The sequence below is a fragment of the Mchenga conophoros genome, linkage group LG4 (genome assembly GCF_057382185.1).
Source record: "Mchenga conophoros isolate Kocher_MC1m ecotype Shallow Benthic linkage group LG4, M_conophoros_male_GT1.1, whole genome shotgun sequence".
Classification (NCBI taxonomy): Eukaryota; Metazoa; Chordata; class Actinopteri; order Cichliformes; family Cichlidae; genus Mchenga; species Mchenga conophoros.
This window is the reverse complement of record NC_140529.1, coordinates 18,280,194-18,303,300: the sequence shown is the minus strand read 5'-3', so window position 1 is coordinate 18,303,300 and position 23,107 is coordinate 18,280,194. Positions and strand designations below refer to the sequence as shown.

The window sequence follows — 23,107 nt, the reverse complement described above, 5'->3', positions numbered from 1 at the left end:
TTCATAGGTAGTTATGTACTGTTTGTATGAGCATTCGGTAAGTTGTTATAAACCTGTGTATACATTTCTATAAATTGTGATACATGTTACTAACATTTGCAGCTCAGACATTAATTATTTTGATTTTTAGCTGATGTATAAATCATTTTATTAAAAAAAAATGTCAGATGTCGTAATCTGCAATGTCCCCTGAATTATGTTTTATAATCTCTTATCCAACCAACTATATGAAAACCCAAAGGTATACAGAATTTAATACACAAAGGAAATCCTCAGGTCTATGTTTACAAGAATAAGTGTAAAATCTTTAAATGTTGTTTTTTTTTCCTAAGCATCCACTTTCATCCCCTCACTATGCGAGTCGTTTTCTTTGCAAGAGTTTGAAGTGCACCCAGATTGTCTCCTGGTCTTGCTACTAGAAAACTTTGGAACAGAAAGACTTTTATACACATGGTTAACACCTTAAACAAGTTTGTTTTAAAACTTTTTCACCACATTTCCCAACCTGCAGAACACACAGTTATTTATTGTTCATGCCCTTCAGGAGTACAAACCCTGAAAGGTCTGCAGCCTGTCTTTGATGTCGTTTAGTGGCACTTAATTCAAAGTTTATGTTTAATGCAGGAAGAAATAAAAGTCTAGTTCAACTTATTTTTAAATGGCAAAAAGATGGCACACAAACTCCCTTACATCAAAACCATGAAAACAGCTCAAGGGACTGAAATTGAATCGGTTACAACATAAATATTTAGGCATCATTATAGATCTGAATTTCATATTTAAAATTCACACTGAAAAGCTTGTGTTCAAGCTGAAACTTAAATGAAGTTTCTTTCTTTGGAATAAATTTAGTTCATCTCTCCAGGCGAGGAAATACTTGATTTCTGCAACGTTTCTTTCCCAGTATTTCTTGGATTACAGTGACCTATTCTTTCTGAATGCATCTGATCAGTGTCTACCATTGTGCTTTATGTTTTATTACTGAATGTGGAAATTACATGACAGTCTCTCTGTATGCCCACAGACTTTTTAAATCATCCCTTTCTGCTTGGGCTGGCGTTTTCTTATCTGTGTACATGTGCATATAAATACATAACCGGTGCAGCCAACACTCTCAAAGTCAGAACACCAGTTGGAAAAAGGGCCTTTAATTATCCTTCACCTTTTAAATGGAATAATCTAAAGAAGGACCCGAAATTGTTAGGCCTGGTTACTATGGGAAGACTGTAGTTCTCCTGTTCAATGTGATTGCTCTTATCATATATGCTCTAGACCAGTGTTTAATAACGCTCTTGGAGCCATGGCACATTGTTCACATTAGAAAAATCATATGGCACACCACCAAACAAAAATGTCACAAAAAACATATTGATAAGTTTTCTCCGTGCACCAGGTACAGCGGAATTGGTTCGGTTTGTTCCAAGCGCACCATTTTTTGCTTTTTTAATGACCACTTTTTTGATGGACTGTTGGGCGTTCATCTGGGTCCGAATTCTCTCCAGGACCCAGGTCAGATTGACTACTTTTTCTCTTCAAATATTTATCTATTACTATTACGCGCACCATCATCTCACAGCATGACTATTATTTCTTCTTCATCTTCTTCTGTTTTACTAACAGTTGGTAACCCATCTCACCAGCTGGGCCCACGTTGTCATTTTAGGTTCAGGAGCATTTTTAGTAGATAAAGGCGAATGGCTTAATCAAGAAATGAGCTGCGGTTAGGGTGTGGGGGTGTGTGTTTGGAGGCGTGGTCCTGCTCCTGGAATTTAGATCATTTACCTCCAATTAATTAGAGCAGGTAGTTGTACTGCCCTCTAGTGGAAGAGAATGTAATTGTACTTCGCATTACTCACGCCGATCGCTTACAGCACTAATCAGGTGGAGCCAGACAATCTTCCATGGCACTCCTGATCATTTCTCACGCACACCTACGTGCTGCGGCACAGCGGTTGGGAAACACTGCTCTAAAAGATGTGTTCACTCACTTGTAATGTATGTCAGGTACATTTGAATGCATTGTGTATTTGTAAAACAAACCACGGTCTTCCATTAAACTTAAGGAAGTAGTTCTGTTGTAGTAATTAACCAAATCAGTTTTCTTAAAAAATACACAAAACACAAAAATAATTCTCCTGATATCTTGCTGGATATTATCTTGCAAGTATAACCATACACAACTAAAAACTAAATAATCCTTTAAGCTTAAATACTCAATTTCAGACATCACCTGAAAACAGCATTACCTGGCTATTTTCTCTGGTTATACATGCAAGTGAGTAAGTAATACGCATTTGTGGCTGAAATAAGTGTTATGTAAGGTAACGCAATGATCCTGCCAAACCATTTGTTTCCCATAAGTATTTAGACAATGACGTGTGTGTGTGTACAACTTTGCCTCTGTACACCACCACAGTGGATTTTAAATGAAATATTCATGATGTGTCTAAAGTGCAGAGTTTCAGTTTTAATTCAAGCTGTTTAGCAGAAGTGTCACATTTAGTTTTTAATTTTATACTGAAGATCTTGATTGTCTAATTAAATCCACTGTGGTGTACAGAGGCTAAATTACAAAAATATCTCACTGTCCCAAAACATGTGGATTAAACTGTAACTAGAAAAGAGGACATAAGTTAGATCTGTATCCTCTTGATTGATTAACCAAATTAGCAAATAACAGCTTCAGCATAGCATTTCGTAGCATTACAATCTGTGTAATAGTGCTGATGCTGTGGAGAAGAACAGTTTTTTCCCCCCACTTATTTACACTTTCTACTTCAGATATGCCCTGTGTGTCCAAAGAAAAGTAGTTAGATAATAAGATTACAGGTTGCTATTACTAGATTTGCCTTGCAGGGTGAGTTTTCACAAGAGTAAATATTTTCTGTTTGCAGCTGCTGGTGAACACTATTAAAACGGTTAAAGGCGATCCTTTGCGGCCTGATCCTCGTCTCTGCACGGCTCAACACATTGCTTCATAAACATCTGACATGGAAAGACTAAGAGAAAAGTACATCGTGACCTTAAACTTTTGCACATCACCACACAACTTGGTTGCTGCTTGCGTTGTAACCAACCAACATTCATTAGTGGAACCACTTTATTGCAGTGTATCATTGCTGTTTTACATGACACTTAAATGAATTATTCAAATGAGCACTTGTGTTATATAGTAGTATTTCTGGAATTTATATTGCTCGTTAAACAGCTCTGAATATGTAAACCCGCAGAAACTCGCAAAAACAAATGAAACAGTGGTCCAGGGCCAGATGCAGATCGAGCAGAAAAAGTCTGATTTCATTTAGGCAGCATTTATTATTTTGTGTGTATGCACGCGTGTGTGTCAGGGGAAAGCAATCATACTGTGCTTATATGCATAACTTAACATAATTCTAAAACCCAATCTCATTCCACTTCAGTCCATACAGAGCCAGCACCCAAGAATACAGGCCATTTACCATTTACCAAGAAGCAAGTGGCAGCCAAATATCTTTTTCTATCCCTTAAGTTGCAACAGGGCAGCACAGATTAATTAGCGGTCACACAGATATACAATCCGGTCGTTAAGTGATGACGTGATGAATCCTACTTCCGGGCCTAAAGTAGTCTGCGTTTAATATGGCTTTTGTGTTGTTAACATGTTTAATGTTTTGTATTTTCTTCTATTTAATCTCAAAAAGCTCCTAAAACAGTCAGTGATCACTGTTGACCTCCCTCGGCTTTTATTACCGCTAATCATTTATTTAAGCTCAGTTTTTAAAACCTTAGGATGGAACTACAGCCCAGCCCATGCAGCAGTATATGAATGACTAACCTCGTATTGTGGATGGATTATCTCAGTTGTTCTCCTGGCTGAAGTTTGGTCCTTTTACAGCATCCTGCCATGCGATTACATTTGTTCCTGACCACCGAGAACTCTCACGTTAACTTTTATCGAGTGGAAAAAAGGTTAGCTTGTTTATATTATGCTAACATAGCTGTGTCGCTAGCACATCATTATTAAATACCAGCTAGCCAAACTTCAGTAACCCTACAAACGTCACTGCTGTTTAGCTTTCTGTCTTCCTTTATGTTGGAAGTGATAACAGAGCTGTACGTTTTAATTTGTTTCCAAAACCCGACAGTCAGGACATGCTATATTGTATTTAGATAGAAGCTAGCGAGCTAACTCCCTGCTAACTTCTAATTCCGTTAAATGTCATAAATTCCGTTTTCATGGATGCCTGGATGTTAAACTCAATTGTTACACCTGGTAGAGCAGAACGCTGATCATTTTATTAAAGATGAAAGAGTTTAGACAGTTTTTCAACTCTCAGTAACGCCATAGTGATCGTTTGATATATGGACCTGCAGCGGAGTTTAGACCCAGACACGGCTAGTGACGTCAGACTTAACGACCGGATTGAGCACAGGAGTCACACGCACAGCCTCTCATTGTGCAAACATACATTGGTTGTTTCACACAGAAGCATCTATATTTCCATCAATCTGGGAGTGTAAAAGGCTATCAGCTGGTGAAGAGCAAGAGGACAGCTTAATTACTTTCACAGCATTATACTAGGTGAGCAAATTTTTTCTTGCTGGGAGATTTCACGCTAACCTCAAGTGTGAACTTTTACCCAATATGTATCAGCATTTGTGGTTGGTTTTGAAACTATTTGCCCTTTGTCACCGTAACATTTCCAGTTTAGTCCCTGAGAGGCCAATTAAATGATTGTTAGAACTGTGAGACTGAGGGTGTATTCAGGGAGCATTCTGCAGTGGAAACTAAACTGTAACATAGAAATATAAATATGTGGAGCTTTAGCCAGTAAATATTTTCCCATCACACTTGTGAAATCAGGGTTCAGGTTAGGTGAGGCACTATACGTCTGCCTTCATTCATTAAATGCAGATCGAATCGGTTACACAGTGAACAAGCCATACTGTAAACAGAAAATGTCCCTGCAGATCTCTAGAGATCATCAGAAGTGAATTCTGAGAGGAAAGAGTTCCTGTCTATGACGAAGACACAGAGATGATGGACATGATATCTAACAGGGGAACTAATAATAAATGCACCAAAAGGAGGAAGCTTGGAAGCTTCCTATCCTTAAACCTGGAGCAAGTGCAGGCATAAGAAAAGGTCAGTTGCCAAGGAAACCACAGAACACACAACTCTAGCTTGGCATCATATATATGTCTATATACATGTATACACATATACACATATCGAAATGCAAGCCAGTGCTATACTGTACCTGTCCAGTGCCGAGCTCAGCTCATCCAGCCTGTGGGTGTCAGTTGTGTTGCCCAGTTTTGACAGAACATCCATCCTCTTCATTATTACCTCCAGCATGTCACAGATTTTTCTCAGCACCCCACGAGACTCTTGACCACCAAGTACTAAAATAAAACAAAACAAAAAAATAGAGACAGATAAATACTATGTGACTAATAACACCTCAAAAAAAAATCAGAAAGATGGCACAGAGAAGATGAGGAAATCAAAAGCAAGAGGATAAGGCACAAGAATTTATTGAAATAACACAGAAGTCATTCAGGTGTAAACTGCTGCCTCCTTTAGAGGTAACTACGGCAGACCCTCTGCCTCCATCTCACCACATCTCTAGCATCCTCCTCTGGTCAAGCCAAACCTCTACATGTCCTCCTTCAATACGTCTATGAACCTTGTTTGTGGTCTTTTTCCTCCTGCCTTGCAGCTCCATGTTCACCATCATTTGTTCAGTTTACCCACTATCCCTCCTGTGGACATACCCAAACATGTCAGCCTTGCCTCTCTAACTTTGTCTCCTTTATCTCAACCAGAGCTGTCCCTCGGATGTACTCATTGCTAATCGTGTCCGGTCACTCTCAATGAAAATGTTAACATCTTGAACTCTCCTGGGTCAACAAATTACCCCTGAAACTCCAACCTTCCTTCATCCTTCTTTACCTCTCGTGTGCACCATCCTTTGCTTTGGATGTTTGACCACATGTAGATAAACTCATCCACCTTCACTTCATCTGCTCCTGGTATCTTCACTGTTAAACCAGTCTCCCTCTCATGTACACAAATGTATTCTGTCTTGCTTCTACTGACTTTTCTTTCTTTTTGTCTCCAGAGCATACCTCCACCTCTTCAGCCTCTTTTGCTCCCTATTCATGGATTCTCAAAGAGCCTGTCTTACTATATTACTTATGATATTACTTTAATTCATTACCCAGTTTACTCTGGTTTACCTTTAACATCATCTCAGTCAATTTTCTATGTACTTTCATCCCCCATAACTAAAGCCAGCTGCTCACTGGGAACCAGCACACCCAGCAAAACAAAGGAATGGTCAAATTAGACTCTCAGTGTTGGACTTGTTTTGGCGCTTAGTTCAGATTATTAATGACCTGACTGGTGGTAACCCAGAAGGGTGCAGTTTACAAATACCCAGTCAATTAACAGGCTTGCAGAAACAGACAACCAGGTCAGAGCAGAATGCTGAGCCAAGGTCCTGACCCTTTGCTGTTTGCTTCAGTCACACTAAGCCCAACGTCAAGTATTCATTTTAAAATGTAAATGCACGAATTACCAAGAAAACACAAATAGCTCGGCGTGCCTCAGGCGGTAGGTCTTAAGTCGCTTTTGATGAGAAAAAAAATTGAAGAACCGAGAGTGCCACTCTTGGGACTTTGGAGTGAATTTGTAGCCTGAATTCCTGAAAAAAAGAAAACATCCGAAACCAACAATAGCCTCATATTGTTCTCAGAGAGTGAAAATAAAACCTCACCTTTGAGCGTTCCCTCATCAATTGCATTAGGCTTTGGAAACTGCAATGTGTGCAGGCTGCACTTCCCTTGTCAGGGTTCATTTATCATGGGGCAGGGAAAAGTCACCTTTCACATAAAATAAATAAATAAACTGCATTACATCTCCAGTAAATAAAATAAGGAGAGGGGAGGAAAAACTCAACTTCTTCTGCTGTTTGTGAGAGTATGTGTGCCCCCCCCCCCCCCCCCCCAAAAAGGAGTGCCTCTCAAAAAAGGTTCACAGAAATGTTGCACTGATATACTTTCCTTCACTGCCTGTGTTTTGTTCTTTGGCTGAGGCTTTTCTATTATCCTCAGTCAAACTGGCCTAAAGACGTCTCCTTTTGAATAATTCAGTAGTTAGACAACAAATTTTTTATTCTACGGGCAGAAAGAAAGAGAATAAATGAATTCCCTTTAAGATTTGGAGCATTATAGCAGCAGTTTAATACTATACTTTTATAAAACACTGAACCAGGATTTTAGTGTTTTTTTTAAAAAAGAAGATTAGAAAGAAGAAAGCTAGTGTATTATCATGTTGTCTAAACTGTAGCATGTAAGGCCACATAAATAAACGTCTATTTGAAAATTGCAACCACTACTTAAAACCATCTATTAAAAACAAAAAACAAAAAGGAAAGTCTGTTTCTTAATAAGGGGGATTCAGACTCCTTGCTAGGTTCAGATGATCCCCTATCAGTTGCCGTCTACTCGCTGCAGTAAATCTAAACAAAGCCCCTGGGCTAAAGTGTGGGAAGAATTCACATTTTTCCACAATAATGATCCAGCTCTCACACGTTGTGCAAGTAAATCACTATTACTGAGACTGTGCCCCACCCGCCACCCCCACCTTTCCTGCACAGTGCATTTTTAGCACTAAACCTTATATATGTTTGCAATCAACTGCTCATCAGATAGCCTTTTGCTCCCGTTTTCTGTCGTCTCTTGGGAAACATTAGCTAATGTGTTATTTCCCATGCAGATCTGAGTGCACCGACAGCGGTGCAGCAGGAGTTGATAGTGTATCTACGTGCTAATGTAGCGCCTCCTCTGTGTCATTCCTCATCAGCTGGTTAATAAAAGGCACATTTAACGACAGCTAATCTCCTTTAAAGGCTCAATTTCAGAAGTGCCACAGCACAATCAATATTCTGAACAAATTCCAGTTAGGTCACCATCTTTACTGTAGCCTGCTGTGTCCAAAGCACTTGCTGACCGGCTATAAACAACTGCCTTCCAATACACCCACAGGCTCCGTGTAGAAGTTCAATACCACAGTTTTTACCCAGCCTGTCCGCCCAATATACAGCATCTTTTTATCTTTGTAGCTGTGGCCCTCGGTGTTTTCCCCCATTCTTTCCCCATCACTTGATCCACAATCATACACAGTTTTCTCATCAGCACCGCGAAATGTGTTAGGCCGCGTCTGTGCCCTCTGGGCATAGTTCTTCGGCAAATTGTTTATGTGCCATCCAAGCCTCAGTGTTTGAGTCTACAATTGCAAACTTTGCTTTTACCCTACATGTTCAGCCTTCAAGTCGGTGGCATTAAAAGCTCGTCCTCTGGGCTTTTTCACAAGCATTTCTGCTGGGCCAAGAAAATGTTGGTATGTTTGGAAAATGGCTGTGAGTGTGTGAAGCCTAAGTTGTTTACAGAGAGTTGTTTACTGATTTTAATACCACCTCAATGTTGAAATCATAAAATTCATACAAATCATGTGTGTTCATTTTAGTTGCAGACATAAAAACAAAAAACAAAAACAAAGAGCCCTGCACTCTTTGGCATAATAGCATAAAAAAAATAAGTAGGACATGTCACGCTCATGTACAGCCCACACCATGCTTTCTGTCTGATTGCTGTTGCCTTCTGCAACCCTCTGGGCAACTTTAACAGAGTCCCAGTCTTCACATTTTCCCCCCGTATTTGACATGGCTGCAAAAACTGCTCTTTTAAGAGAAATACTTACATAATAAATTAAAGAACACTGCTTTAATGAGCTCGATAAGTAAGGACAATAAAGCACAAAGAGACACGTAGCAAGTGGCCCCCACGTGTGCCTGGAGAAAAACTATCAGCAGGTTTCCGTGGGGATGACACGGGCACTTCATATAATTCTATGTAAATTAATATTTGAGACAGAGCCTATCCCAGCTGTCACTGGGCGACGGGTTACCAATCCATCACAGGAGAAATACCACAATTTATGCTCACATTCACACCTAGAGCCAGTTTAATATCACCAGTTAACCTAACATTCATGTCTTTGAAATGTGGGAAGAAGCCGAAATACCCAGGGAGAATCCACACAGGCACAGAAAGAACATGCAAAACTCCCACAAAGACTTATTGAAAGGTTAATATAATGGCCCATACATGTGGTTACCCGGCTAGGAGTAATTGCAGTGTAGAGTAAAATGCTTTAAAGATCATTTATTGATGGTGATTTATTTATTATTTATGCATGTTGTCATATTATATACATGTACTACTTCAGCCGTGTACACCGTTTTGAAAGAAGGAGCAGTGTGCAGATGCTACTTAAAGGGAAAGATGGTGTTTTAACTTTAGCCTACTGATAGATAAAGCTAGAAGGACTCTGCAATGCACCTGCTTCCTCTGAATTATATAAATGTTCTGGAGTCTATACCACACAATAAAAATAGCTGTGAAATGACTATTGTTGTAATTAGGCACTACATACAAGAAAAAGCTGAAAAGACTTTGTATTTTATTACTTAATTTCCAAAAATATGTATTCAATATAAAGAAACGAACTGCAATGATGGAAAACACGTCAGGGAAAAGGTCAAGCCTTGTTTGTTTGCAAGAGCAAGTCTGCTTAAATCACCAACAAATTTGTAAGTGGGAACAAAAGAGTGCGGAGGCAGACCAGGAAAGGCCAGCAGCAGGTTAGACTGCATGACTGTGAGCAGAAACAGCAGCTTGGATCCCATCTTCAGTGTGAAGACATGGATATCATGATACCATCATTAGATTGATAAATACATTCACTTTGGTTTTAGCTCATCAAAAACATTACAAAAGTCTTAAGCCACCCCCATTTCTTTACATTTTGCCTCCAGACTTTGTACTTTTTAAAAAAAAAAATGTTCTCGAGCAATAGTTCTTCTCTGAAGGTCTTTCAAGGTTTTTCTTTGCAAATTGCTGCTTTTTTGCTCACTTGCCTTATATATTGTATTTCTATGCATTTTACATTTTTCAGTAAATCATTGCATTTCTTATGTTCCTAGCAAAATGTAAATAAATGAGGAGTGTTTCAAGACTTTTGCATCTTTTAATCTTGTTATTGAAGATGAAGGCTGGGTTGGTAAAACTAGGTAATAAAGTGATGGGTAGTTTACTATTAACATATGCAACATGACAAATAAATGAGAAGAATTTCCTTTTCTCTGAAAAAAAAATATAGTGGGTTTAGGAATCATGTTTTAGGTCATACCACCCACCTGTACATTGTAGATCAATGAGAATCATTGATACAGCTTGAAATATTAAAAAGAGAATAAATCTGTGTGGGTACAGAGGAAGAGCAGTACAGCAGAAATGCTCAAAGAGTACCAGAGCTAAAGCTGAAGCTGCAAAACATGCGAAGATAGAGTTGAAGATTTGTCATTAAAAAAAAAAGTTTAAATTGTGTCAAAACAGTAATAGACCAGCATTATACTATTGCATTGTTAGGTGATTAATGTAGAAGCATAAAAGGGACATTGGCAGCACTCTGAGGTCGCTTTAGTTGGAGTGATTTGTGTACTGACATACAGTTAGACCAGTGAGTATTTGTACAATGACATTTGTTGTAGTTTTGGTTTTTTACAGATTAGTCACATTGATTGAAAAATCCAAAGTGCAAAGTTTCAGCTTTAATTTAAGTACTGTATTAACAGGTTCAGAATTACAGACATTTATACACAGTCCCCCATTTTCAGAGGATTTATTGGGCAAACCTAGATCATTTTACATAATAGGACTGTTTAAAATACTTGACAGCCTAAAATCTAACAAAGAACCCTTGCACATAATAAAGTGCTGCGTTTCCTCCCTTGAGATGCTCTACTAGACCTTTACTGCAACCATCTTCAGCTGCTGCTTGTTTGTGAGTCTCTCTGCCTTCAGTTTTGTATTTAATGACTAAGAAGCATGCTCTATAGCCTGAGATCAGCTAACTGACTTGACCATTGAAGAATATCTCATTATTTACTTTGAGAAACTCCCGGGTTGCTTTTGCAGTATGCTTTGGCTCATTATCTAATTGCACTGTGAAGTGTTGTTCAGTCAGTTTTGCAGCATTTGGCTGAATCTGAGCAGAGACTGTAGCTCTGCAGACTTCACAGTTCATCCTGCTACTTCTATCAGCAGTCACATCATCAATAAACACTAGTGACTCATTTCCGCTGGCAGCCATACTTGCCCGTGCTGTACCATTACCTCCACCATGACTGACAGATGATTTTGCATGCTTTGGATCATGACTTGTTCCTTCTCCATACTTTTCCCTCCCCGTCATTCTGGTTCAAAGATAGGGTTGTTGCCTCTCGCTTTAACTGTGCGGTCTCTTTTAAATGTTTTGTGGCAAAGTCTAATCTGCCCTTCCTCTTCTTGAGTGTAACCAGTGGTTTGCACTTTGTTATATCCCCTCTGTATTTACATTCAAGAAGGTGTCTCTCAGTTCTAGACTTTGACACCTTCCTTCTTTTCTGAGAGTGTTAATGACTTGTTTAGATGTTGTGAAGTTGTTTTTCTTAACAATGGAAATAATTCTGTCATCATGCACTTTAGCTGTCTTCTGTTGTCTTCACAGCCTTTTGGTGTTGCTAAGCTCATCAGTGCATTCATCCTTTTTTAAATAATTAACCAAATTGCTGATTTGGCTACTCCTATTTTTTCCCCATCTCCCTGATTGGATTAGTTTGGGTTTCAGCCTAATGACCTCCCTCGCTTCCACTGAACAGCTACCAAGTGTAAGTTCAACACTTGGAATCACTTCCAAATCTTTTATGTGTTTGATTCGAATGAAATAATGCTAGAGCAGGAGCACCACCGTTCAACTGCTTTTTTTTAAGCTTTCAAAATATATAAATACATAATTTCTAAGTTAAGAATATAAGATTTAAGAATAAAGCCCAACTGATGTTGGGTTTTTGTCAGGTTAAAATAAAAGATTTAAAGATTTTGTTATCTATATACAGTATATGCTAAAAATCAAACAAATTCAAACTATCAACCAAACTATCGATTGCAGCAGTGTTTAAAGTCTGACTTTTACTCAATAATTTATTCTTTTTCCCCATTAGCACCACAGAAAGCTAAATAAATAAATCCAATCTTCCCTGCTATCCACTCTGGCTGGCAAGGTTTCTCCGTGAGGGAGCTTAGAGCTGAACCTCTCCACCTCACTTGTCACCAGGATAAAAATCATACATTCCCTCCTGCTCTGAACTCAGACATGCTCAGCTAACCCTCCCCCCGTCCTCATGCTGCAGATTCAAATATTCATTACAGAAAAGGCTGATTGAGATTGAGTTGCTCTCTGCTTTTTGGCACATGTGAGGGAGCTGCCAGATCCAGAAGCTATTAGAGCAGAAAACCTTTGTCACTTATCCTGCGTGCAGCTCCAACCTCTTATTATGCCCGACAGCCTGGAAAAATGGAAACAACCTGCACTATTTTTTAAAAACACGACTCCCTCTAACTTCAAATAAAACCTTAATCTTCTATCCACAGTGTGCAGATAAACCAACACATTTAGTCCTACGCATGATGATTTTTGGATTACACCGCACGGTATGAAACACGGAATTTCCACCTTTATCAATTTGCAAATGTGAAAATATATTTTAATTGGATGTTTGATTTTTATGATTTTTATTCAGAGCAGCAGCACATAGGTTGCTAATTTACAGCTTGTAGATATTTAGTTTTTTGTTCCTTGCACTTCAGCACATTTTGAAAAAGAAGTGGAGACTTCTCAGCGGTTTATGTTAATATTGAAAGAACTATGTGTGAGATATAGCCCTTTTAACACAATATATCTAAAGGTTATTGGTGGCAGTAAAGAATTTTACTATTTTGTGGAAAATCCTGTATCTTCAATGAAGTCTGGGAGCTCTTTGTATCTCCCCCTATAATCTCTGAGACCTTCAGCAGAGCAAGCTCCAGCTTTGCTTGCTGTGAAGTCTCACAGCCCAAATCTCCAGCAGATAAGGTGACTGGCTCGGTCAGACATCCTGAAAAGCTCTTTGGATGCATAGGTTGTTGGTTTAGGATTTCTGTTGTCCCGCTGAGTGATAAAATTTGCTCCTTCAACTCTGTCAGTTTTCTGAAGATAAGCTTAAAGAATCCTCCTGTACACAGATCTGCATTGATCCTGAAGCTTGTGTCAGCAGTGTGCCAGTGCCATTGGCAGCCATTTAAGATCCATGCTAGATCCTATCCACGTTCGGCAGATGGGATGGGATCTGTTGGCTCTTTTGGGTCATGGCCACCCCCAGTGCTTTCCTCTTTTTGTTTGCGTTTTGTTTCTTCAGACTTTGATTTTCTATAAGTGAAGTCACTGGGGTTTGAGCTTGCACTGTGGTAACCGCCTTTTTCCATCTCTTCTATATTAGTTTCCCTTACACATGACCAAATGTTTATGCATTGTACTGAAAAGCATCTGAACCCGAATCTAAATAACAACTCTTAACTTTCACTCAAACTCACTCTTTTGTGCATGAACTGACATTCCAGTAACAACCTGCTGCTTATGAACCATTTGGTAAGCATGTCTCCAGGTATGTTTGGACTTCCCAGGAAAGAGGTTCATCCCACAAGCGGCTCTTTGAATAATTTTTCTAATTCTACTCCAATTAAAGCTGATCCTTAAAAACTCTAGTGCAGTCTCCAGTATATTATTTTAAATTGAATGTGCTTAGGCAAAGACCTTGGAAAAAAAATGTGTTTATGTCTGTGGGGAGAAAAATTACGGATTATTATAAGAAAGCTGCATGGTGGTGAATTGTTTTGTACTCGTGCCTCAGGGCGTCTTCTAGTTTCCTCACAGTCCAAATTCTTGAACATTAAATTAACTGGTAACCTGTATAGTGTGTACAACAACTCTTCGCTTTCACTCCACCCTGTTTTTTAAACCCTGTTCCCAGACAAGGGAACACACTGAGCTTCTCTAATAGCTCCCAGATTGGATAATAAGCAGCCAGGCTGTGTTCAGTTGCTGCAGGGAAATTAGAAGCCCCGTAGTAAGGTCATATCATTCTGAAATGGTTCAGTTGAGTAGGGATAGCCAATCGTGATACAAATATGAATACACTGGAGGACATGTGACAAATGTTTCCCATCACTACATCATGACTCCGAGATTGGTCCTTATCAAATAAATTAGGGCAATTAAGATAATTAGTCTAACTGCCAAAAACATGACCAACCAGCAAATAAATTCTGTATCTTAGGGCAATTTTTTTTTCTTCACTTGCAGTTTTTCTTCAGTTATGTGTTGCGGATCATTCTGCAGTCACCGTAATGCATCAGGTTGTTCTGATTTTACCTTTAATTTTGGAAAAATGTATTGTGATAGCGTCATGTGATTACCTTCTCAAAATGGTTAAAAATATACCAACTGGAGCTGGTGTGTGCAACTGCTTTTGTCAAGGGGTCACATGAGAAACTGGGACTGTTGTGGAGGTCTGCACCAGCTCACAACTGGGACTGTTGCGGAAGGTAACAGTTTTGGTTTCTCATATGATGCTAGTGAGCTGGGACCTTAAGAACTGGGACTTTGCTACTTTAGGAGTGGATGACTAATTTTCCCAAGTGGCCACTTGAGAAAATTAATCACCCACCCCTGGACGAGATGGACCTACTATTAAAAACAAAATCAATTACACTTGAATTTCCCAAATTCACTTTCTGAAACGTACATTTCTAAAGCTCAGTTTACTAAGAAACATACTGTGTGCCTGCACAGCGTCTCCACTTATTTTCCAAGAAGGAAGAGTAGTACTTTTATCCTCTTTCATGCTTTCACTGCCTACTATTCTGCATGAACATATTTCCTGTTTTTGCACAGACACAAAAATACATGGAAGCAAAGGGATACAACAAGAATAGAAAGTGAACTTCCTGACCCAGTTTGCAGCTCACGTAAGTGACAATACTTGATCAGTATCCTCTCCACCCAAAAAAAGCCATTGAAATCAACCAGCCTACCATAATAATTTCATCTAGCATAGGACTCAGTATGGTGTAAGAGCATATTGCTTGTGTGAAATCCATTGCTTCTTTTTTTGCTCTATTTTGACTTTACAAGCACAGATATATTCTGTGGCCACACTCCAATGGAAGCAATTATTTTACTGCTACTAATTTGCAGAAAGTTGTAATCAAAAGTGTTGTACTTATATTTCCCTATAGGTCACAATTAATTAGCTAACATGTACACACAAAATTCAACAGTCCAGTCAACTTAACCACTTAAAACTAATAAATAACAGTTTTCTTTATAGTTCACAGCAAAAACATTGCATGAGTATTATCTCCGCCTAAATCTGTCTATTGTAATACCAAAAAACAAGGGAGGGGGGGAAAATAGCATGCAATAAATCAGCCACAATACACCCTGATGACAATTCTTTAAATAAAAGATGCTCAGCACCAGAAAGCTGTAAATAACAATCTGAGAAAGCATGTTAGCGGTTGAATCTAGCCACAAACTGTCACAAACAGCAATCAGTGTCTGCATTGTCATATCCGCCTCACAATGCAAGCCAAAAAATAAAAATCTGCTTTTTTTTCCTCTTCACCAGGTGAAAGTGTGAATGATGAGCAGTCATCTTTTATCCACACCTCTTCTTTGTCAGGCACAGATCCAGACAGTCACCTGCACAATCATTTCCCATTTCTTCTCAATTGCTGGTGAAGCTCCAGCAGTAGAAAACTTGGGTTTATTTTATTCATAGTACCAATACACACACGGTGGAGGGACAGTGCTTCGATTTCAAGCACATTATCAAACTTTTTATTCAAAAATAAAAAAAAACAAACTCGCATTTTCAGCTTTGCTAGACGTGCAGATGCCACACCCTTGCTTTGCTATGATCGATGTCAGAAAAGGCTCATTTTCATCCATCACGTAGTGAAGATCGCTGATCCATGAAATAAAAAAAGTTCCATCAGTGTCTGTGAAAGGATGGCAGTAAACAAGGTGCCGAACAACACTCCCCGCACACCTGCTGCCCTGCTGTAACTCAGCACTTTATGAGGCTAAAGCAGCTTGTAAGCAGCTGATTGTTATTCATTATTATCTTATTTCCTTTTGTATGACTTTATTATTCTTTTAGGAGCAATTTCTGCAAAACTGTTTAATATTCACTCATTAATTAATATTCATTAAATTCAAATTCACAGGATGCAGGAAAAGCAGTTAAAAAAAAAACAACTCAGGTAATGGAGCTTGCATGTAAGAATGAAGAGCACATTAACATCCGAACCATTTCGTCTTGCTCTGAACTGGGTAAAAACCTGAAACCGCGCTAGGCCCATTTCTCTCTTTATGGCTAAACTGCATCAAGACCCCCGTGGCAAAAGGACACACTGTGAAGGTGGTCTTCAAAGAGCTTATTAGAAAGCTACGGTACGCCTCTGGAGCCTTTAAGATATCTAGGATCAAACGCCTCCGCCTTTCATGCACCCCACTCTGGAAGAAATGGTCTCCCTCTGACCACCCCCTTCCCCCCCTTACTTTTTCCACATCATTAGTTTCCCCTATTTTCAAAGGGAAGTAATGAAGGAAGTGCATGCACTTTAAATCTGGATAGAGCTTTGCATCCCAGTACATTTCTCCGTCTCTGGCAGAGCCACAAAAAACAACAACAACAAAAAAAGAGCCAAGAGAATGATAGAAATGTAGAGGCAGGGGAGAGAAACAGAAGGTAGCAACCCAGTAATTACATATTTTTTTCCACACCTTTTGCTCTTCAGGCAGTTATTGTCATTCACAAGATGAGCAGTAAACAGAGCTGCGGTTCCTGTCAGCACAGCCTGGCCATTTTCATCGATACAAAAGTACTGTGGGCGTTACGGTGCTTCTACTCTTTTTACGAAATGATCACAAAGAAATTGAAAAGAGCTACAATGTGGGGTCCGATGCATCCAGCCTTTGCTCTTGCAGCTCTCCAGAGCATCCCGTGCAAAGGCTCGATGGGTGCGATAGCTACAGTAATCGCCTTCGAGGTGCCGCTCCACTGAGTAACTCATCCCAACTTAATTTATTATGCTAACTCCTGGTCCACTAATCCTCACTCCCAAGCAGGCACATGTGCATAAACACACAAATGCACATGGAGAATGAGCCTTTACATGGTTGGGCTCTCCCTGGTTAGCAGCGTTTAATGAGCCGGAGGCCTCATGGCTTCCCTTGACTGCAGCCTGTGAGCGATTAATTAATCAGACAGCTCTCCTGTCTTACACTCCCTCCTTTCTGGCTTCCTCACCTTGAACCACTTCTCTGTATACCCTTTCATAAACGGGTGCTATCCCTAAAATTATCACCCATGATCACACCTGATACAACATTCCCATCTACACTACAGAATTACACAGATTTTTTTTCCTGGTCTGAGAATTATTAGTTTTAATAACCAAGACGTTTCTAGTACTAATTCAGTCGGCAACATCTTTACAGCTTGCACGCACAAAAACCACACAACGGTGTGCCCTTTACTCACCGACCCAGAGCCAAACTGCATTCTTCAGCAGAGATTAAATTCATGCCGTTGTCTACTTTACATAGGAATGAATTGGCATCAGTGTGGTGTGTTGCTAACACAAACTGGTAACAACTGGCGTCCTTGGATGGGTGGCAGTGGATAGGGAGCATTGCTTCTTCTAATGCCAGCTGGTCTCTGTCACAGAGGATGACACACAGTGTCAACATTGTGCCAAGCGGTGATAAAAAGGTGAGAGACACAAAGTCCAAAAAGCTAACAATGACTCTCCCAAATGGCTTGTGCTGTAGTGGTTTGTATGCAGAGGTACATAGCACAAACACAGAGGACGTGCCCTGAAAGATAACCGGTTTCTCTGAGGGATGGCTGCGCATAGTTCGGATTTCTTTCTGGAGTGGAAATCATTTGAGGGATCTCTGTGACAGTGAAGCCTTTGTTGGTATTTTAAAATTACCTTGTGAAAACTGTAGCTGTCACCCTGAAACACGCAGCTTCCAGCCCTCCAATGATCAAACTATCTTTGAAATCACCAGTAAATATGATTATAGCGTCAGTCATTTTCTACTTCACTTTTAAATGCTCTGCTTATTCTTGTTTGGCTGAGCTTGCGGGATCTGGCCGACTTGTAGATTACTTCCTCTGCACGACACACCGTGTGGCCCTGCACTATTTGCCCACACGCAGGGTAAAATAACCGGCATAAAGATGGACAAAACCATGAGCCAATTTTCAGCTGCGACTACAACTACAATCGAGTCCCTCTGGGTCAGAAGAGGGTCATGACGTGAAAGCAGACGAGGAAAAAAAAAAGGCATGTAGATGAGAGGAGCCTCTCCAGGCGATGGTACCCCCTGACGCACTCCTGATGAGCAAAGTGAGCAGGTCTGTCAGTTCACTGGCAGTAATCAAGGAAGCCCCATGAAGCTCTCAGCATGTTTCCAGCCTGTTCATTACAAGTGCAGGGCACAGCCACTGAAGTCACAGGCTGCCGAGCGGCACTGATGTATAACCGCAGGCTTACCTTCAGCTCGCATGGTGAAGGGGGAATCTCCGGGTCGCTTGGCCGAGAACTGGCCCCCAAGAGAAGTCATTAGAAAGCACAGGCTGAAGAAGCCGATCCCCACCACAAAGATCCTGCAGGAGAGGGAGACAGACAAAAGGGCAATTTGTGACATAAGACCAAAAGCCAAGGATAGAGCTCAGGAGACAGAAAGAAGCAGAAGACAAAGGACAGGTGGAGTAATGTCACAGAGGAAATGCAGCAGAGTTCAGTTCAAACTTAGGACACTGAATACTTCATGACATTTTGGACCTATTTTTCAAAATTCATTTTGTCTCAGTCAAGCCAAAACCTTTTTTTTTTTGGGGGGGGGGGCACTGTGTACTCTTGTGTCATTTCAAATTAACCATGACATGTATGGGTTTGCTGCATCACACTGCGCTCAGCGAGCAGAAATCCAAAACAAAAGCATTCTGTTACAGGCAAATGGCTGCATGTGGGAGAGAAGCACGACATTTCTAAAGCTTAGAAAACAAACGCTTTGGAGCGATTGACTTAAGACAGGCTCCTCTGAACGCTCCAGGAGCCGTGCTGAGAACTGCAGGTCGGATGGTCCTGCACTTCTATCATACACACCTTTTGTTTTTGTTTTCTAAGGCAAGGCTGAAAGCTGACTGCAGCCGCTCAGCTACAGCCTCAGTGTCTGTGATAGAGCCGCATGTGAGATAATTGCGCGGGGTCAAGGTTGCTAATTACGCGGGGCTGTTTAGTTCACGAGTTTACGTTCAGCCCGTGTTGTCAAACTCTGAAGTTTTAATGAGTTTCTGTCTGCTGGCTTTGCTTCCACTGCTTCTCCAAGCTGCTTGTGTGGAGAAGCTTTAGCTGAATAAGCAAATCTTAATTGTGGCACAGCGGCCGCTTCTTTACTCCAATTAATCGACAAGCTCTGAACTTTTAAAACTTGCTCTACTGTGGGGGGAAAGCAAGAAACACTAATCGGTCACAGTCTGGGAAACACTAAACGATCAATTTGCAGTGGTTTTGCTATATTTCTCTTGAATCCCATTTATTTTTTACGACGTTGAGGCAAGAATAATAAAATAAAGTCATATTAAAAATCAAAAAGGAGAGGAAATGCACTCTCGCGTTACCGTTTCTAAAGTCAGCAGGCTAGTGCTTTAAGCCGTGGAAAAGCCAAACTAATGTGTTCTTACCTGAACGGTTTGAAAGTGAGAAGACATCTCCTCAGCATAATGGAAAGCTCGCTGCTGGCTGCGATCATTTTCCACACTCACAGAAAGCGTCGGCTCTGTTTAACATCGTGCGAGTGTGCGTGCCGAGCGGCGTCAAAGGCATAACTTTCAGCCGGGGTCCTGGACAACGACGGGAAGTGCGTCCAAGACAACGCAACTTCTCAGCCTTCCCGGTTCGCTGGGAACAAGTTCAGCGGAAATCCTGACGGTGAGTCGTGCAGACAGCGGGGTGGATGGTCCTTCTGAGGAGCGAACCGAGACCGATGTAAGCCGTGATAGTCTCTTTTAATAAGTTATGATCGTAGCTCCGGTGCTGGTTAATTGTCCTGAAAATCCACGCGGCATTAAGCGCAATAACCCAGGACTGCTGAGTTCATTGAATTACTCTGAGTGGATGGAGCACTGACTCTGTTCCTATTACACGAGTGGCTCTTTAGCTGGGGATGCGTTACTGATAGCGCCATCTATTGATCCAGCCTGATATACAAAAGTTGACACCGTTCTTGGAAATGAATGGGCGGATAAAGGTAAACACATAATTTCTAAAAATGTGAATATTATAGTAATATATTTTTTCAAATCACCACGCCCCCCCCCCAAAAAAAAATAAATAAATAAAATACAAATAAAAATAAAAATCTGCAATAATTAAAATGAACCTGACTGATGCTTAAATTGCCCAACAAAAAGGAGAAAACACGTCACAGTCCTGTAATGTTTTTCTCAGTTGTGGATAAATCCGGATGGAGCGCCTCTACAAGCACTTTGAAATCGATTGCCCTCAGAAGGGTCCTTTAAGTGAAGGAAAACTAGAAAACATGATGAAACGCTCTGGTGTACAGAAAATGTAATGCGGTTCTCTGAGTTGTTGGCGTAATAAGGGTGAGCTGGAGGTTTTGTATAGGCGCTCTTCTGTTTGGAGAAAAAATACTCTAACACACTGAAGTGTATATTTAGGTGCTCTTTCAAAGCATAATGCCATGACGAGTGGCCTTTCGGGAAAGACAAGACGCGGTGTGCTGTAAGGGAATAAAACACGGTGGAAGTGTCCTTTCAGAAAAGAACACGAGCTGCTGTGTTCTATAAAATACCTTTACGATGGCCATTATGGAGAAGAATAATGTGTCCGTCGTGCAGACTGGCAACTTGGAAAGACCTTTGGAGTTGTTGTTGGTTTAGAGCAGATAGAGAAGTGTTCTTTACTCATAGACTGAATCCAAAGCTGCAGCAGCAGAGCACAGGGAAAACTTCAGCCTGAGAATGCTGAAAACGTCCATGAAAGCTGGAAAATCTGCAACACAAATCATTTCAACTCGGAGTCAGTGTTCAGAAATACTCATACTACCCCAGCAGCAGGTTTCCGTTTGTGGGGACGTTTCAGCACCCAGGACAGCTCCACTTGCGAGGCAAACAGCAGATCAGCAGCGACACCCAGAGGGCGGAATATAGAATACAACAACAGGAGTGTCATCGTCCTCTTTTGAGCCTCGTTTTGACTTATAGGCCACGGATCATTTTAAAATAAGATGCTGCAGACTAACAGGTTGACTTCATTCTAAACTCCAAACACACATCACCGGGCAGTCCATAGTGAGTAACTCTGAGTTTACAGCAGGTAGTGGCTGGATTGGCCCTTTCAGATGAATAACAATAAGATTTTTTTAAAGATGGAAATAACCAAGTAAACAAGGAAAACAGATATCAGCAGATAAGGTTCTTCTAATACATTATGATTTGGCACCACGAGGAATTCTAGTGAGCTTCTGGAAACAAACAAATAAAATCTGGCACCATTCTTTAGACACTTGAGCCATTTAATTTATTATTACTATACCATTTGGTTTATTACTTTATTTTATTATTATTTCTTTATCATTTATTTATTTGGGGGGGGGGCGCTCCATCCTAATGAATGACAGACAACAGCTTCCTCTGTTGCCATAGAAACTGCTTTTGCTTTGCTTTGTCTTGGCTATATCTGTTGCTGCTACGCTGGCTTTTGGCCCGCAGACCAGTTCGGCTGGCTCTGCTGACATTACGAGCCCAAGCTGACATTTAAAATTCATCACCGGTGAGATCACATTCACTTACTGTAAAATGACAGCATGACAGGCCTTCTTCTGACTGGCTGCAGAATGCAAAATCCCAGCAAGGGTTACCCATGACAGACAGCATATTATGTGTCTGTGTGCTTATAAGAGCTAAAATGATGTTTGTTTTATGCATATGTCATTCATATCTTTTTATTTGGAAGCAATATGTAGATGCAGCTGCACAAATGAGCAAAGCGAGCACGGATTTGTGCATCAGCTGTGATTCAGGTATAAATAATCCCACCTTTGCAGTGTCATGTTGGGGTTGAACGGCAAACACAGCGAGGCTAACAGAAGAAATCATTTCTTTATTTAAGAGGTGTTGGTTTCTAAGAGAAACAGCAGCATTGTGTCTTGAGTTTGAACCACATGGTGCAGCAGGCAACTGAAAACACCAGCTGAGAAAATGAGCGCAAGGAGAAAAAGGAACAAAAGCATCAGAGAAGAATATTAGAAGAATAACAGACAGGGAGGCCGTGCTTAAAACCTCGGTCTGTTTTGCATTTCTGGCACATAACAGAGGACTTGAATGTGCAAGAAGACATTTGGATAGGCCTGCAGAGCTCTGGGAGTCTGTTTCGTGGAGGGATTTAAGCAAATTACATGATATGTACATGATAAACACTGTCCTCACAACTGAGCACGAGCAGCTTCGTCCTGTCATCGTGCTGTTTTGGCGCTTTTGGAGTAGTTTAACCTTGCCTGACTTCATGGGATTTTACAGAAAAGGAGTCACTCCGTCTGAAAGTTATGTTTGAACAATGATTGTGAAAGAAACAAAATTGGTTTCATAGACATAGCTATGTGGTGACATAGGCCTGCAAATTTTGACAGTACTGTTTTTGTCTTGTAACATGGTAGGAGAGAACAGTCCTGATCGCATTTATATTGTTAAAATAAAAGGCAAGCTAAATAATAAAACATCCACCATTCACATCAGCATAATGAAAATGAAATAAAGATGAAGATGTGAAAAGGTGAGACTTTTCAAAGCAATAATACTAAAAAGTACAGCCTTCTTATGATGTAGGATACAGACATGTTGCTTGTTTTCCTGCTAAATTACTAATAAATTAACTTACATTTATGTACAGATTAGTCATGCATTACTTAAGATTACTTACACCTTAATGAAACTGACTTGCAGTTGAATTATTTCTTTGTTTCCAGGTAAAAGTCTGACTTGTTACTCACTTATTCCAGTGTACCTACCTGTTAGTATAATTACATTCTATTTTCAAACAAAAT

General features: G+C 40.3%; 1 protein-coding gene across 2 annotated transcripts in view; it reads right to left on the bottom strand.

The window, feature by feature from the left end:
* mgat5b (alpha-1,6-mannosylglycoprotein 6-beta-N-acetylglucosaminyltransferase B) overlaps positions 1–20,332 on the bottom strand; it is a 69,691-nt gene extending 49,359 nt beyond the window's left edge. The window contains exons 1-3 of one of the 2 annotated variants that reach the window (XM_085270772.1): positions 19,728–20,332; positions 18,535–18,647; positions 5,241–5,385 (exon numbers count right to left, since the gene is read on the bottom strand). In XM_085270772.1, the coding sequence (XP_085126898.1) occupies positions 5,241–5,385; positions 18,535–18,647; positions 19,728–19,795 (326 nt within the window). In that variant the 5' untranslated portion in view covers positions 19,796–20,332. Of the gene's footprint in view, positions 1–5,240; positions 5,386–18,534; positions 18,648–19,149; positions 19,273–19,727 lie in introns of those variants that run through there. The other variant, XM_085270773.1, reaches the window with a different exon arrangement.
* Between the last annotated feature and the right edge of the window lie 2,775 nt (positions 20,333–23,107).